The sequence below is a fragment of the Lonchura striata genome, chromosome 4 (assembly GCF_046129695.1).
Source record: "Lonchura striata isolate bLonStr1 chromosome 4, bLonStr1.mat, whole genome shotgun sequence".
Classification (NCBI taxonomy): Eukaryota; Metazoa; Chordata; class Aves; order Passeriformes; family Estrildidae; genus Lonchura; species Lonchura striata.
The window spans coordinates 12,561,778-12,580,076 of record NC_134606.1 but is presented as its reverse complement, the minus strand read 5'-3'; the positions used below and the strand labels follow the sequence as shown (position 1 = coordinate 12,580,076).

The 18,299-nt window shown below is 39.3% G+C and overlaps 1 protein-coding gene across 2 annotated transcripts in view; it reads left to right on the top strand.

The window, feature by feature from the left end:
* The window catches only part of EVC (EvC ciliary complex subunit 1), a 48,304-nt gene that overhangs the window by 23,900 nt on the left and 6,105 nt on the right, over positions 1 to 18,299 (top strand). The window contains exons 12-17 of one of the 2 annotated variants that reach the window (XM_077782761.1): positions 5,662 to 5,874; positions 8,237 to 8,314; positions 13,074 to 13,183; positions 13,754 to 13,964; positions 16,571 to 16,777; positions 17,533 to 17,677. In XM_077782761.1, coding sequence (XP_077638887.1) covers positions 5,662 to 5,874; positions 8,237 to 8,314; positions 13,074 to 13,183; positions 13,754 to 13,964; positions 16,571 to 16,777; positions 17,533 to 17,677 — 964 coding nt within the window. The remainder of the gene's footprint in view (positions 1 to 5,661; positions 5,875 to 8,236; positions 8,315 to 13,073; positions 13,184 to 13,753; positions 13,965 to 16,570; positions 16,778 to 17,532; positions 17,678 to 18,299) is intronic. The other variant, XM_021550721.2, reaches the window with a different exon arrangement.

Sequence of the window (18,299 nt, the reverse complement as noted above, 5' to 3'; positions counted from 1 at the left end):
GATCTGCACTCCCTGAAGCTTAACTGACAGTCATTTGCCTTGCAAATGGAGAAGCTGAAACATGATCACAATGAAAAAGGTGATATTAAAATATAAGAAAGAGGTCACTATGTGACTGAACAGGGAATCAGTGAGTATTCTCAGGACAGAAGAAAAGGTGTTACTAACCTGTAAGTGCCACTACCTTGTGGAAGATCCTTAGCTTGTTCTCACAGTGCTCTTCTAAGCCCTTATCTAATTTCTATGCCTTTTCCATTTTTCCATTTTCCGCCTTTTAAACAGATCAAGATAGATTTATATAACCCTCTAGCACTAGGGAAGTTTGTACTGCTACAGTACATGGAAGAATTATCCAAATTGATGAATAAATATGTAAAAATTCAATGATCTGGAAGCTGACTGTGTTTGCATAGAATAATTGAGTAGGTTTGTTTTGTGTACGCATGAATAAATCAATTAAAATGATTTAACCAAGGTTGATGCAATCTGTTGATGCCTGAAGTGAATGAATGAGTTCTATTTGGAGGATAGTGTAGGACTTCTTGGCCACACTAGTGGATTAAAACACTGTGCTGTAGGTGAATAGTTTGTGTCTAGACACAGGCTCCATAACTAATTTTTGAAATGTGTGTTGAAGAATGAGGGCAAATGATTTTGATTATCACAGTATATCATAACTGAAGGAAAAATTGCGCAAAGATAATTGAATGGATCAGCCTAATATTTTCATGAACTGGGTCTGCAGAGTTTCCCTCTATACAAGGGATTGTATGCTGGTTTTACCATAATTTCCTATTACATGGCAGCAATAACACACCAGCCACTCCACTCCCTGCCCCAGTGTATCCAGTTCTGTTTCTCTTGAATAGATTAATGGCTATCTCCAGTCAAGTTTAACGTATCACCAACCTTTGATATTTTGATAGTCACCCACCTTTAATATTTTCCCTCCTTTTTCTCTTGTTGTTGTTGTTGTGTGAACTACTTGTGTATTTCAGTAGGGAAAGGAGAAGTTAAGAGGTTGGGGGTAACACTATTATTAGGAAAACAGACATGCAGATTGCACAAAGGAAATCAATTAATAGCTAGGAATTATATAGTATGTGGTAAGATAGGTCTTTTTCTTCTGCCTTTATTTCAAAACCATAAAACCACAATTTATTATCATTTATAATTCTCCTTTGCTGATAGCCATTCACCAGAATGTTATTTCATTTGGCTTGACATGGGAGTAAAATGCACAAAAATTTAGACTAAATGCTATTAAATCATCAGTATTATCAATGGGCAAGGCAGTAGACATTTTATGAATGGGTAGACATAAATGTGTGTTTGAGGAAAACTATTTGATTTTTTCCTTTGTTAATAAAAGGGAGAAAAAATAATTTTGACTAGATAAGAAGTACAGATTCTCAAAGACTTACTCTTTCATTACTTTCCTTATGCAATTCTGTTAACATGAGATATGCTTAGGGATGCTGGACTGCATTTTTGGGTACCAAGAGCTGGCTTCTTTTTAAGATAAATCAGTCAGTTTGTCTCAGGAGGAAATTCCTATCAAAAAACCTTCACCTCAAAGGCTCACTTTTGAAATTTTTGCCCTGTGACTTACCCCAAAAATACAGCATTATCTGATAGATTAAATCTGTGAACTCATAACATGGGAGCCCACTCTAATTCTGGGTTTGGGCACTATTAGATTTGTTTTGGTTGCTTCAGTCAAAGCTGAAACAAGATGTCTTGACACAGATAGCCTTCATTCTGAAGTCTTCCCCTTGCCTTTCTGCATAAGAAAATGGATTTTACCACTATACAGATTCACAATTGGCTAATAGTTAGAGCTCACGAAGGACATAACCTTATCCACAAAGGCATATTTCTAAAAAAGGAGTACCAAAAGAGAAGATTGAAACTGCCTCCTGAATAAATCAAAGACCAGTGAGGGAGCAAGACAGAAATTTCAATAGACATCCATTTGGAAATCAAGCAGTGGAGCTTTTTTATTAATTTCAATGTCACTGTGCTTTATTGATGTTAGGATGCTTAAAAGCAGGTAGGGTTTTCATTTTCCAATTGACTTTCCAAAATTCTTCACATGGAAGAGAGAAGTACATGCAATCAGCTTTTCCCTGTTTCAAGTAGAGTATCTTCTGAGTATATGTGAAGTATCTTCTAGTGGCCAGTGGTGTGTGTGCCTAGTGTCTCAGAATTTTGGATGTATTTATGGAATGTATGATCTGAGTATTGAATCTCTATCCTTTGTAAGATACAATATGGTTTGGAAGATTAATCTCTAAGCTCCTAACCAGCTGTTTTAGCCACTGAGCTTCTGGAGGCACATGCAACAGTGTTCTACAGCTTTGACCAGATACTTGATGCCTTCAATAAAATGTTCTATCACAAGTTAACAAATGGTTGTGCAGTTGCCTCTTTGAGATAATATATACTTTTCAGTGGCTGGCATGTAAAATAAACTACAAGCAGCCTTTCTAAATACATTTTCCTGCTTCACAATCTCACTATTCACTCATCTATATGTAGGAACCTTTTAATCTTTTAGGTTTAAGGGAGAGAATTAATATTGTTCTTTGAGTGAAATCTGGTAAGCTATGTATTCTTTCCTCTGGAAAATAACTTTTATAATACATAGGGTGACATCCCTGCTCACAGACAGACTTCATTGCAGTTTGAAGTCAAGAACATTCCTTAGAGTACAAATAGTTTTGAACTGTTTTGTTAGCTTGAGTTGCTTGGTGGAATTCAATCACATCTGCAATTTTTCCTTAATGTAGACTTAGTATTTCCCCTCTCAATTTCTTAAAGGCCATTCTGCTGCATTTTTTCAAGTGCTGCATTAAACAGCATGGCTGCTGTGTTGTCCCTGTGGTGTGGCCTCTGGGTACAGCCTGCTGTCCTCTTAGGTCTGGCATGCAAGGGCTGCCTGGGCTCTGATGTCTGTGTGATTGTCACATTAATGATGTGATACAGATAAGTAATTTTGTGGGAATGGGACCGAATCACATTTTTCTTCAGTAGCTGCCCCCACTGTGGTAGTGCCAAAGGTAAGCATACAGTATAATTTGAAGGTGTGGGGGGTACAGGCAGAACAAAATGTCATTGACAACAAGGAACAAAATACCATATTTTTGTTCTGTGCAAAATATTTCATAGCAAATAATAACACAGAGCTGTGAGCATGCCAGAGAAATGCTATCAGTTCCACAGCAAAATGTGTTCAAAAGGGATTTAGCTGCCATTGATAAAGAATAGAATTCCTTAACACCCTGCCTGAGATCTTTTGATCTACTGCAGTAGAAATGCCACGGACTCCTTTAGTCTCCTTCTGAACTATTTCAGACCCAATAGAAATTCCTGTTGAATCATTGAACACTCAGTAAAGGCAGGAGAATTAATATGTCCTGAAAGGCTGGTTAAGCTCAGAGGAGAGATGGTTTACAGAGATAGAGCCATTATTCCTTAAATGTTGTATGGAATATGTAGATTAGAAGTGCAGTATCTTTGAGTATGTTAAATCTGAGAACTTGGAGTCTTGGATGTTAAAATTACAGCAGAAGAGAGAATTCAATTAAACCATTTGGCATTGCTTTTGCCAAGCTAAGCCAGGCCCAGAGCTACACAGATTATTAGGATGGTATAAATCATATCTCTTGTGGTAACAGGAACTTGTAACTATAATAATTAAGGAGTAGGGACAAGAATCCTTCAGCACTGGATGCACCTGTGTAGCAAATGTTCCCCTAATGGTACTGTCTTGTCTAGATTGTAAGCAATCACCAGAAATGGGAAAAGTATTATCAGAAGTTACATGTTGTGTTGGGTCTTTGACTACTAACTCTCATACTTAATGCCCAGTGCTCATTTTCAAAAAGCCATAGTCCAGTTTGCAAGGATTCAGAATGTTTTGAGATTAAAGAAAGCCAGTGAGAGCTGGGTTCTGGAAATCCTGCCTTCCTTAAACAGCTAAGAGAGTGGAGAGAGGGTGAGACAGCTCATCTCAAAGGTGTAGTGAACATGTTTTGTAGTGTTGTACCTCAGTTTTATCCATAAGAAGAGGCTACTGCAGGGAGCTGTTAAGCTATTTATTGTTTGTGAAACAGCTAATTAATATGGTGATTAGCATCCTAGAGGGATCATAGGAGGAAAATAATATTTTAGTACTCAGTGCACAGCTTGTATATTTTACAGTAAATGAGAAATGTTAATATTTTTTCAGAAATCAATCTGTTTAAAGGATATTCATAAACCTGAACATGGGGCAGAGAAAGGTGCTGTGGGAACATTACATGAAGCCCAAATGCATCATTATAGGGGCACAGAACTATATTTCATATTCAATTTAAGTTCTGGTCTTTATTTCTGAGTTCTTGTCCTTGTCTTGTCTTGTCATTGTAGCAATGTATGCCCTCCCCCAAAAAAATTTCACTAGAATGTTTGTTGTCTATGAGCTGCAGATAAGCATATTTGACATCTAGATAAATACCCCAGTGTTTCTGTTGAGAGGTTCTAGATTTTGATCATCTAAGAAATTGTTATTAAACTTGTATTTAAAAGAAGGCAGCATCTAGAAGACCTGACTTGTTCTTTTAACAACAATCTTTAAGAGAGTTTTAAAAATATTATCAGTATTTTAAAGAAAAGAAAGAAATATATGTGTTTTCAAGAGGGTTAACACTGGTTTGCAATGAAAGCAAACCCAATAAGGCAGTAAAGATTCTTGGACAGGTAGGATCATGTGGAGCGCACACAAAAATAACTTTTTCCTGCAGGAATACTGTCTGTGTGACTTTCCAGAGTGGTTTTGTTCCCTTTTCAGCTGGGAAAGCTACCTATCCCCACTCCTGCCCAGAAATTATCTCAAATGGCACCCAGTTCGCTAGCACAGCTCCTATCACCACTGTGTATTTGACAGTGAAACTAGAACTGAGTTTTTAGCTGGGATGCCATCTGACTAAATCACCTCAACACTTCTTGTGAGTGAAATAGCCTCAGCAATTAAATACTGTTCATATGGGACTAGTTTCATTAGAACCACCAGAAGATGTTTGTTTTTCTAGGCTTGAAACTATTCTGCATCAGATTGAATTTGAATAATTCTGTTCTTCAGGCATTGAAGACTGTAATAGTTTGAAGTACCAACTACTGGTGTGACTAATGTCACTTTTGTCTAGCTAAAAGCCATACCATGCCTTTTAACTCTTCCCTCTTTCTTCATTCATTTCATAGCAGCACCTGAGAAGATGTGCCCACGAGGTGTTGTGCTACACCGGATTTTTTGCACAGCAACTTTCAAAATAGGTGTTTTTATAACACATCACCCTAGCCAGCAAAACAAGATATTCTTTTCTACTGCAGTCACATGTGAGCAACAGTTAGGGCACAGGGTCTTGTTCTCTTGACACTGTTGCATTTTAAATGCCCTGTATAGCTTGAACCAAAACATTTTGTTCCATCTACAAAACCTGGTCTTTTTAAGTCAAGCCTTAGTGGCATTGGGTTGTAGCTCTAGGATTTGGACACCAGCCCAGTGTATTCACATGATTCCCTCACTGGCATCATGGAACATGCAGGGGGGCAGATCCAAAGGGCTGGGGGTTCAGTTTTTCACTTTTTTTTCTCTGTCCCTCTCTGTGCCTCTGTTAGGAGCTGTACTCAAAGGCTTCCCATGCTTTAGCAGCGTTGGTGACAGAGCTGTTTCTTCAGACCCTGCCTGTGGTGACCAGCCTCTCTGTAAGAGAATGTGAGCTTCTGAAAGAGGAATGGCAGGAGAATTTGGTCCCTCAGCTGGAGAAATGGGAGAACCACCGCCAGAGACGCTGGAAATTTTTCCAGGAACAGTTATTGAAAGAAAAAGAAGTAAGATCCATGTTATGCTTTGAGATCTCAGTGTCTTAAAAATGGGATACAGAAAAAAATTATCAAGGTACTTACTTGTGAGGAGTGTTTAGTGTATAAATATACAGCTTGGTCCAGACACAAGTCTAGGCTGAGGAGGAGCAGTTTCATCTGCAGCGTGGAATGAATATGTATGCTGTGCATGCAGGCTTGCATAGAGGAGTCAGAGAGTAATTACTGAACATCTGTCCACAGTGTTTGACAGCTTTGTCAGCACGTAAACACTTTCTGGCAAGGCTGCTCTCTGATGTCCTCAACTCTTGGCATCTACAGAAATATTTCAAGAAAACCTTCACCAGGTCTGTTTGGAGAGGGTGCATATAAATACAGTTTACAGGCAAGGAATCCTTCAAATGATAAATACTTATTACTAATTTTTATGTATTAATGCTGTAATAACTGGAAACATATGATACACACTTCTATAAACTTACTCTACTCTGCGAAGGTGGAAAAACACACATCCAGCTTTCCTGCTCTGTGTGTGCCCACCACAGGGGGCATTGACACCAGAGGAGAAAACAAGAGTAAATGCTGAGACAGGTGTCTTTAGCATCAGACTTGGCTCAAGTATGCCTTCAGTTTATTCATGCAGTGCTGTGTCTCTGTTAACACTGCTTCTAACACAGCTTAGTTAAAGAAAGACCTTCTCTGTTCAAAGGTGTGTCCTTTCCTAATGTTATGTGTGTGCTGCAATGTATAGAGTAATTGCAGCTTCTGAAAAAAAAAGGTTGGCAGATTTCTTTAACACTGACAGAATCATACTTTCCCTTGCCCTCATTCTCCAAAGTACCTAGACAATCCAGTACATTGTTAATGAGGTACTGAGCAAGTCCCTAATTTTTGCAAACTGCGTTAAGGTGTTCAATCTTTTCACCCACTCTCATTTAGGATTCTGTTGTAAAAACACTGTTGATTCAGGAAACTGTGGGCTCCCTCCTAAATCTGGTAGAGTTGTTTGCTAACCAGTGGGTTTAGAACACCCTTGGCAATACAAAAGTAAAATTTTTCATTGAAAATGTTGAGATGTTTCCTTTTATTCTTCTGCATTTTCCTTAATCTGGAGTTATGCAACATGTACCTCCCTGGTCTTTTTATATTTCCATTATTGTAACTGACCTGTTCTGAAAAACAATTCTCTTTTTCTGTTTTGGTGTCACAGGGCTATTTAGCAAACTAAACTAAACTGTGCTTGGGACCAACCACTGATGCCTGTGGGTCTACTCACTTGCTTAGTTACATTTGTATTTTCCAGGACTGTTGGGTGACATTCAGTGTTTGATTTTGGCATACCTGTACTTTCAGTGATTAATGAAACAATGTCTGACTTCTTTTTTTTTTTTTTTTTTTTTTTTTTTGCCGCTTTTTATCAAGGATTAGATTAGAATATCTGACATGTCAGTTTTAAACCTTGCTGTTCATTTTCACATTCATCAAGGGTGCACAAATTGCCTGTCCTTGTGTGTGCATGGCCTGAGCAGCCTGGTCTGGTAGGTGAACTATGAGCACGTCTTGTAGCACACAGAGCCCTAAGCAATGTGGTGGTAAAAAGCCACAGAGAAGCAGGAGGTTCTGGTGTGCAGCTCGTGAATAATGTCATGTCAGAGTGCACATCAGGGCACCTCTGCTGTGGCCCTTCCACTGTCCCATGGAGCCTCAGCCATTGTTCAGGGCTGGAGAGGATGCATTTAACAAGTAAGAGACTCACCACAGAGGGGGGACATCTCAAGTCTGCTATCATTGGGCACACTGTTGAATGGAGAAACCATACCCTGGGAATTTTTCTCAAAGGATTTAAAGGATTAGTTCATCTCCAGCACTCAGCTGCTAGATAATAGGTCTTTGGGCAGCACTGTGTGATGGATTAATTGTATGTGAATTCAGGTGTTCTGGTCATGCCCAAGCATAGGTTATTTAAGTTAGAAAATTGACTTTCCATCATTTTGTGTACCCTAGCATGCATAATGTAAATCAGATGACTTCCTAGCTGGAAAAAAAATTAAAATAAAATAGTAAAATGTTTGCTGACATCATTAACAGTAATTACTGAGATATAGAGCTATAGAGGAATTAACTTTGTAGTGACAGAACTCTCCCATTGGTCTCTGAGTCACTAGCACTGCGGCTGAGCTTTATTCAATACAAAAATTTCCTGAGTGGCAGACAGAGCTGTCCTAAGGACAAGTGATTCTGCAGGATAAATTGCAAGAAGAGATAAGAGTTTCTCTTAGTGAGAAAATCATCTTATGATTCCTCAAAACAATATTCTGTGCAGGAGCCTAAGCACCTTTTTTTAACTTAATGCTTGTGGCTTTTTGGAAAGGATTTGAACTGGAAAAAAATCTGCTTTATCTCCAAAGAGAGCATGGAGGGAGATAGCTATTCCACCAAATCTAGGCTGGTAAGTTTTCATGAGTCTGAAAAACATAACAATGCATTATATTATATTCAAATGCAATGTGCATTTCTTGTCCCTTTCCTACTATAAAACAGCAGCATGAACATTTAAGCAATAATCTGACACTTGCATCCTACAAAAAGGAACACTTGGTTCCCACCTTAAGAAGAGCTATTGGACACTTGTGCCAGATGATTCTGTCATTTGGGAGATCCCATAGACGTTAGAGTTCTGGGTTTGACAAAAGATTCATAAATCAACATTGATTATGTCAGTTGACAGGCCTTTAAAATTGTCAGGCATTTTGCAGCAGGAGATATGTCTTTCATTTGTCTCTTGATAAATGTGCTATGCTAGGAGTTACACAAACACCTGCTTTACAGGCTTGGGAAGTCTTAACGCTAGAAAACTTTTCACCAGGGCATTTATGTGTGCTTTTCAAAGTGGCTCTAAAAGGCATTTTTCCCTTTTACTTGGACCACTTTTTTTCAGATGATTTTTCCTAGCATTTATATATGTCTGGAATATTATGTCCTTTGGGTGAAAAGAAACACTTTTACAACTGAAAAGAAAAAATCAGTTTCATATATAACTTTGCCTTGTAGGCTTGAGGATATGAGTGAGGAAAATGGGAATAAATGAGTAATGAAAACAAATTTTGAGCATTTTCCCACATAGTCCCTAATTTATGATTTCTGCACTGGGCTGAGACTCACTTGGCAGTCAGTGTGCATCACACCCCATCTACAGGCCGAGACAGAGAAATCACTTTCCTTTCATTCCCTGAATAATCTGTACTAAAGATGTCAAAATAGAAAGGAGAGGCATATTCCTCACCTTTATTGCCAGAGAGTAATACTTAATTTCAGCAGTGCTTCAGAAGATCTTTTAATGCACTTGAGACCGAGAAGCAAAATATTTGGAAGCCTACAGAATAAAAATGGGATGAGATTTACGTCCATTCCCACAACATTGCTTGTCACCCAGAAAGTTGAACTGGCACCTGCTTACCAGCTTTGACATGGTGGGCATTTTATCTCTTTCTTCTGGTTAATTTTTTAATAGCAATTGGAATAATACTTCAAGAAGCCAGACATTCCTTAGAGCTTTACTCCCTCATTTACCATAATTTTTATCACTGGTTTTAGTGGTTGAATGCAGGGATCAGAGAGCCTGAGCTCTGGCCCAGCCCCTAAGTTTGTGCAGCAGCATGAGTTTGTCCCCTCCATACAACCTATGTTGGAGCAAAGTGAGGCTGTTCCCAAGAACAGGAAGCTTGGAGACATGCCTGGTGGGTATCGGTGCAAGCACAAAGCCTGACCTTGGCACCTGGCCTGAAGAAGTAGTTTTTTCTGTTTTGCTGGAGTTCAACCACATGCCAGCAGCGTCAATATTCCCAGAAGATCTTTGCTGTCACATTTCTGCCTCTCTGTGTGAGGTCTTCATGTATTTTGGAGGTGGAAAATACCCAGCTCTTCCAGCCCATCCCAGTGAGCTGCCTAAGTGTTGTTTCCAATTAAACATACAGTATCCTGCTTATTCTAGCTGATCCTTTCTATCTTAATTATCTTCTTAATGGCCTTTTTAAGATGAAACACTAGTTTAGTATTTGGTCTAATTCTCAATCTTCCTTATTTATACTCTCGTCATAAATGTGTAATTTTTCCCTCTTGCTTTCTTACTACTTACATGACTGAGGTACTTTGAGCATTCAGTTTAATAACTGTGCTGGAGGAATTTCTGCTGTATTCTGTTTCCCCTTGGTCTCAGGGAGGTGCAGAGTTATTCTATAAATTCTGCATACGGACTACCTCAAATGCATTCTTAATGGAAAAGGTGACTCATTCTTTATAAGGAACGCCTCACTACTACAGAACTAGGCTGTTTCTTCATAAACAGAAGTAAAGAACTACAAGAAGCACTGTCATTGTTATCACTGACAGTGATAGGATATACTTTTGGATAGGATATAGTGATAGCAAATGAGGTGCTATATTTTGGGTTCTTGGCTGCAATATTACATCATTTACCATTCCGGTTGCAATTCAGGTATCATCTGCGTTCTGTCTCTTGGTGATATATACCCTCAGGGTGTTTGACTTACCCTTCAAGAGCAACTTCTCAGAAAATAATCAGGTCTCCAAAAATGATGGAAACCCACAGCTGAACCACAGCCAGTCTCTCACTGGAAATAAAATTACTTCTGGAAAGTAAAAGGTCGTTTTTAGACTTTCTTTGAACTGCTGAAAGATTCATTAAAATACACAATGTGACAGATCTACAAGGATCTACAAGGCATGTGCAGAGAGGTGTGAAAAGCTAGGAGCTAAATCCACAGAGCTGCTAAAGGGAAATGCTGATAACAATTATTACTTCAAGCAAGTCTTTGCCATCTGTCATGGTGATACCTGAAGACCTGATAGACCTTAACTTAATGTTTGCAGCATGCAGTCAGAGAAGATGCTGTGCTCAGCTGTGCTCTGTGATTATCAGACTCACCTAGATTCAGATCATTTGAGATCTGACTACACAGATACGTCTGAGGCTCTTGCCGAGAGCAGCCTTGTGGGTCTTCAGTGCCACGCAGTCTTTTGGGCTGTGCTTCTCATGCTCAGCTGCATTTTCCCATCTGTCACTTGTTGTTGACTGCCTGCCTGCCCATCCTTGTCAGGCATCCTGCTCAAGGAACATGTGTTTTGGTAAGGTTTTCTACATGAAGAGAGGTTAGTTGGATGTGTCACTGTGTATTCCACAGAGAAGGCACTAGCCATGAAATAAATGCATTTTTATTCTGAAGCCAAAATGAAGTTTCTGATGTTCTTTGCACATCCTAGGGGAGTTCATTCTGTGCTCACAGAGAAAGCCTCTCTCCTGCACAGATCGCTGCTTCCCAATGAAAAAACGCATATCCTGTAGAGAGGCCCAGTACCACTCCTAATTTCTTACACTAACAATTGTGCAATTATACATTTGGCTTTAGCACCAGATGGAAACTAAACTGCAAATGAGCCACTCCCCTTCCCCTGCCTGTTCGGGTAAGGGAGTGGCAAAAGCAGAGACTCTGGGTTGAGATAATAATTTACGGAAAGCACAAAGCCATAGAGTAAGAAATGCACGATAACAACAGCAATATTAATAGCAAAGATGTACAAAAATAGAAGGTATTTTCCCCAGCATAAAGGAGCTCACCACTGGGAAAAATCAAACAGATGGCAGATGCTCCCTGTAGGATGTGTCCACTTGGTTTACCAGACAAAGGGGATATGGAGACCATTCCCACTCACTGCCTATGTGGCCACCAGGAACAAAGGCAGGATGGCAAGGGAACTAACATTTCCCACACCCCCCATCCTGAAACAATGGAAGCCAGTGGCAAGTAAAGCCCGTGAGTCAGGCTGTGCTGCTGCTCTGCTGGGCTCAGTTCTGCACAGGTGTCTGTGCCGCTGTTTCTCCTGCCCCGCTGTGCTGGTCCTGCAGGTCACTGCTACTTTGCCAACCATTCTGCCACATCCTTCAGCTCAGCTCAGCTGGCCCAGGCTCAGCTCAGCTGTTGTCAGTGGGGCTCCCCTCAACTGGACTGGGGTTCAATCCCACCAGTCCTTCCCCTGTGGCTGCCTGTCGTTGTTGCTGCTGTCCTTTCAGCACCAGGTCCTGCAGCTGCGTTCCAGAGAAAACGGGAGCTGGAGCAGGGGTGCTGTGGGGCTGATGCTGACACCTTCCTGCTGGACTGAGAGAGAGGCAAAGTGGTGCCACTTCTGAGGAGTGTGCTCATTTTCACCCCAAAAACATTCCCACGTGTATGATGTGGGTGATATAGAATAACAACTCGGATGTGCCCACACTGCACTAAGCTTCACCTCCTCCTGCAGCCAGGACACATCTAATCCTTTGCTGGACATACTGATCTACTGAAACCTACCTGTCTGCCATAACTGAAAATTTAGTCCCTTGTGTTCTGAATGACTCTGAAACACAAAGTGAAACTGTCAGACACCCTGGGTATCATATTTAATTTAGGGCTCTGGATACATCTGCAAGTAACCTCTTTATTCATGTGTCAGTAGCCTAAAATATACTCTTCATCCTGCAGTAAGAGTTAAAGACTTGCAAATATTTCAGCTTATGACTTAGTATTCCTTAAATACAGGCAATGTACTAAACAAAATCTTAAGTCTGTGTCTCCAAAAGTTTACAGTCTAATGGCAAATCCATCAAAATTCATTTAAAGATTAAATTCTTTGATCTGAATATCACTGTGAAGGAGCTGTAAAGTTGCAGTCCATATACTTACCTAATCACATAATCTCCATTTCCAACTATTAGCACTGTTTACTGTGACAGAAGTATGATGGAAGATGATACCTTTATTTTGTTTAGTGAAAATAAAAATTACATTCTCTACTAGTAAAAAGAAAAAAACAAATAAAAAGCCTACTGCAATGTGCCGATAAGAGTCAGTACAGCATTTTGTGCTGTATTGTTATTTTTTTCTTGTTCCTCTGTTGCTGAAACCAAAAACTCTGTAGGAGACACAGTTGAGGGCTGATCCAAACCAGTGCAAAGCTTTTCTTTTCAGGGAGTTTTGTTTAAGATTTTGATTATTGAAAAAAACATTCCTAAGTAGAATAATTTTAATTCAGCATGAGTTTGTTTTTGAAAGCAAGGCTTGATTTTATCTAGCAAAATAAACCATTGTTTCTTTATGCAATGACTGGCTGAAATCAGAGTATCTTATACTGGTAATTCTTTTCCCTGCTTTTAGCTCTGGATAACAGAATATGCTCTGTCTGCTGTGATGCAAAAGCACCTGTCTGAGAAACAAGAGAAGATAATTCAAGGTGTCGTGAGCAGGCTAGGATGCCTCACTGATGAGTAAGCACAGTTTCATCCGTGAGCAGTGGGGTAAAACTTCACTGTTGCATGCCCAGATAAAAACTTGTGTACATTACATTGTGGAAAGCAGTGTTGAGGGATTATTAGCACCTTCATACAGAGAGGCAATTGGTCTAGTTTTTTGTCAAGAAAGTTAAAAAAATAGACATATCATAACTCCTGGGAATTAGAAAAAATAATCTTATGTGATTTGTCACTGGTGTGCTTTGTGAGTGTCTGCTGTGTTTGTGTGTGGTTTCTAGTCCTGAAGCAGCCTCTCTGCACTTCCTATGTCACAGTGGAGTTACATTTTCTGCAAGACAAAGTGTTCATTCCAGCAACATATAAATGGTTATTTAGATATTTTATTTCTGTTTTCATTTTAATTTAACTTCAGTGTGTAACACAGCAGTCCCCATTCTTTACACCTGAGCAGCTTTCCAAGGCATGCTTTGTACAAAAACATTGCACAGAGTGAAGAATAACTCTTGTTACCTTTAAGCAATGGCTTTGCTGAACACAGGTGTGCAAGCAGCTTCACTGATGGATTTTTAACGGTCCTTTTTACAGGTCTGTTAGCTACATATTGCAAAAGCACCGACTTCTGCTGTGTTCAGTGCTCAGAAGGTTAACCTTCCGAAGAGCTGGAATGGCAGCCCTGGCACGCATGAGACTGTCCAGAAAGAAGAGCTCGCTTCAGGAGCTGAGGGAGCAGCACACCCTGCAGCAGGGATCCTCCCTGTGCCAAGATGAGGACCAGTGGCAGTTACAGAAGGCAGTGGTAGGTACAGTGTCCAGGTGGGTTGTCTCCAGAGGTCTCATAAGCTGTGATATTTGGCATTAGAAGTACTCATGGCTGATCTAAACCCCCCTCCAAAAAAAAAAAAGAAAAAAATTCAAGCTCCAAGGGAAAAAAAAAAATGTTCTCTGTCAAAAATGTGCACATTGCTGGCATAGGAGGTCCCTGAGCGAGCCTGTTGTAATTTGGGCATTTTAAAATCCCTTATACTTTATTGAGTGTCCTAGCAAGCTTATTTAGCAATTTATTTATATGAAAATGCTAATGCAAGAAGGCAAGGATGCCAACATGTATAAAGGACTTCTGCAAAGCTACTACTGCAGGGTAAGAGAACCTCCTCCTACTGACTTCGATCTCTCCTACCTGCTGGAGATCGTAATATGCACTTGAGAAGTTCTTACTGGAGCACTAGGAGAAATTCTTACTCCTACCACACCAATCAAGTTATTGTATGCTGTCATAATTTTTCATTCTTTTTTCTCTCTGTCCATAAGAAGATCAGCATCAGTTCTCAATCCTCCCAAATTATCTGGCTGCTGTAGGTCAAGAAGACAAAAGAAACTTTAAAGGATTTTTAGACATGATGTTCCCATAGATTGCTTTCACATCTGTTTGTGACTGGTATTAAGTGTTGATCTAGTAAGTGTTGTTGGTTATTTAATTACCTATATTGGATATTTATGTAGAGCAACACCACATTTCATATTTCAACTTCAGACAGCCCTCCCAGCAGGTGTCAGTGATAGCTCTGCCCAACCCAGTGCTGCTGCACATATGGCTTGAACCCGTCAAACATTTTGCAGCTCTGTGCTCCATGCTGTTACTGTGAAATTAGCTGTGAGGTAAAATTCTGTACCCCTCTAATTTTGATTTGCATCATACAAAACTTCAATCTCCACATGGAAGAGGAATAAGGAAAATCTGTGTCCTGCTTTTTTTTTATATTTGAAAAATTATAAATTGAAACAGTTTCTTTTAATTTTGAAAATCTGAAAAACTCATTAACCTTCAGAAGAAATAAAATATAAAATAATAAAATACAAATGCATGTCACTGCATTCCTCTTGCTTTCCATTACTCCCTCTCACGTAGCCCACATGGAGACATTAATTGATGCAATCACTGCCTTCCCTAATGAAAATGAAATGTCCTCAGGTATTATTGTTCCTATGGCCTCTCTCCACTACAGCCTTTTTCAAAGTTCAGCTAAAACCCATTTCAGAAGGAAGTGCCTAAAAGTACACGAGTAAGATTCTTGCTGTTGAAAAAGTAGGGCATAGGTGTGGAATTGGGAAAAGTCAAGAGAGAAAAAACATGTTACAAACAACCTCCAAAACGAAAACCAATCTATAAGGAGTTTAGGAAGAGGTTAATTTACAGACATTCAACCAGATTTTTAGATATATTGTGTTGTTTTACCGAAACTTAATTTTTGCTTGGGCCAGTTTCATACTGGTGGACAATGTCATGTCTATCTATTGATTTCATATAGAATGTAAAATGACTAATGAATCCTAACTTGGACATAATCACATGACATTGGGTCTCTAAAATAAATGAGAAATAGTTGAATGACATTTCCACTTTATCAAAAACCTCAAGAACATAAGTCTCAGCTATAAATATAACGTCAGAACAACCCAACCTTAATAAGAATACTTCTACAGATGAGTGTTTGTTTTCTACTTGCATTTCTTATTTCCAAGAAGGCATCAAATAGGTACTGTCAGATCTTTCAGAATATTTTAATGTTATTTAGCCTTAACTGAGTGTATAAATACAAGAAAGACATCAGCAACAGAATAGAAGGCCCTTTATGGCAGACTACTACACTGAAGGATGACAGAACAGACCATGCTGGTAATCAGATACTACTGTTCACTAAACAGAGCTTAGATGAAAAGCATGTACTTTTTTCAAGCACAAAAAAATGGAGGCAAGGATCGTCCAAAGACCTCAAAGGACTTGAATTATTTAGCCTAAAAAATAGGTGTTTTCTGGAATATCATAGGTTTTTAAACTGGCATCAAAAACATGAATAGAGAACCATTTGTCACATGTTTCTAGTGAAAGAAGAGAGCACCTAGCAATGTTACCAGATGGCAGGTTCAAAATTAAGAAATATGTGGAGAAGCTTTAAAACTCACCACCAGAGGATGTTGTGCAAATGTGTTTCAGGTGTTACTGCTATTCCCAAGTACCAACAAACCAAGTTTTTCTCAGTTAGACCACACAGACTGTGCAAGTATACCTTATGCATAATTATACTTGCCTTGCTCCTGTGCAGTTCATCAAGGCATCCACAATTGTCCCTTACTGGACTCAGGATATTTCGCATACATGTGAATACATCACTTAGAAGTGACTTATAGGATGCAGCTTTTACTGTATATATCATAACAGAGGCTGTAGTTCTGTTGCAATGACAAATGTGTCATGTCAATTGACTGCACAAACTTCCTCTGTAAATTATATTATTGCTAAAACAGTAACATTCTGCATGGGTGCAGGACTTTATTTCAAAGTGAAGCTAACTACAGTTGTTAATATATTTAAATGGCAGTGCTGTCTTACTGTCTGATTACCAGGAGTCCCACATTCGTGAAGAGGAGGAGAAGCTTGAGGAGGAAACACAAGAAACCAATTTAGAATTTCACCAGCAGCTAGTCACAGAAATCCAAGAAGCTCTTCAGTTTCTTCAGCAGCACATGGAGCAGGTGATTGGGCAGACACTGCTGAAGTATGCCCGAGGGGAAGCTGAAAAAAAGAGTTCAGATGATGAACAGGACTTCAAGGTATGGAAATGGTCAATAGCAGGGCTACCTTGCACAGATGGAAAGCAATTAAATGTATGTATTAACCTATGCCTGGAAGTATCAGCAGAAGACTGTTAGGACCTGTGTTAAAACTGAGCAGAATTTACAAAGTATTTGCAAGCTAGCACTTGTGTACCAGTACAGTATTTGCTACAGCAGCCAAAACAGGTTTTAAGTCAAACACTGGAACATGAAAACAGTTTTCACAATTCTTGACGGCAGAGAATAACAAAAAGAAGAAAAAAATTGATATGATTTTCTATTGATAAAGGGTTTTTGATTAATTAATAGTTTGCATTCTAACAGCTTAATATTAATTCAAAGATAAATAATTACATAAAATCAAATTACAACTTACATCATAGATGAATATTTTTATTCCAAAGGAAATATTTGGATTTTCTGTGTAATGGAAAGTCACAGCAGAGCTACACATAGATTAGCTTGCTTTGCTAGCAGTTGGCTTGACTGTCAAAATGGGCTCTAGAGATTGAATGGATAGGGGAATGACCTTTTCCCAGATGAAGATGAGGCAAATTAGAAAGGTTTTACTTCAATTTTTCATGTTGAAATGTTGCATGGTTTTCAGTATCTCAGTCTGCCCCATTTTTAATGCCACATTTTAAATTCACAGTTTTGTGTGTGCATACCAAATTAGGTATGGAGTTTTTTTAAACAGATCAAAACACTTTTGAGCTTAGAAAATGAATTGTGACTTGTACTGTGTGATACAGGAGAGACTGGTGGAATCTGCTGTTGAAAGTGTGTATGGGACCAGCAATAATATCAACAGACTGGTGCAAAACTACTATCAGCAATTAGGAAAAATCACAGAAGGCTATGAAGGAAAAAAGCTTCAACATCTGAAATCCTTACAAGGTTTGTATGGTATTGACAACTATGACAATTTTGTCTCCCAGTGACCATGGTTAATGCAAGGTTAGCAGATTTTGCTTCTTCTGGCATGCTTTGGCCTAATAAATCTGAATTTAGTCTGCCTGGCAGAGTCACAGGAGGAAAGGTGGGGAGTACAGCCAGCCCAGCCCGGAGTACATTCAGTAAGTGCTCCCTGATGGTGCAGGTGTAGGAAAGGTGCCTGTCAGCCTCTCTGAGTGTTCAGAAAAGGTTGGATGCTCCCCAGATGAAGGTTACATACCTTGATCTGTTACAAACCCATCCATCTCCCTCCTGTTTAATTTAAATAGAGTGGTGCAAGGTCTTGTCTGTCGGATGTGCCCAAGCCTTGCTGCCAGGCAGGAGTTCAGGGACAAGAGTCAGGAGCCTGGGCAGCAAATAAGCACTCAGTCACGGAGAGTGAGCATATGCAAAAGTAACCAGAATAATTCCCTGTCAGTTGAGGGGACATCTTGTGAAGCTGGCATACCCAGGAATAAGTCACATCTGAGTGGAAGATTTTATTTATATTGCATTTTTTGTTTAGGTAATAGAGTTCTTGCTTAAGGCATCAAGGTCTTTTCAGAAAATTTCTGCTTCGAATTCC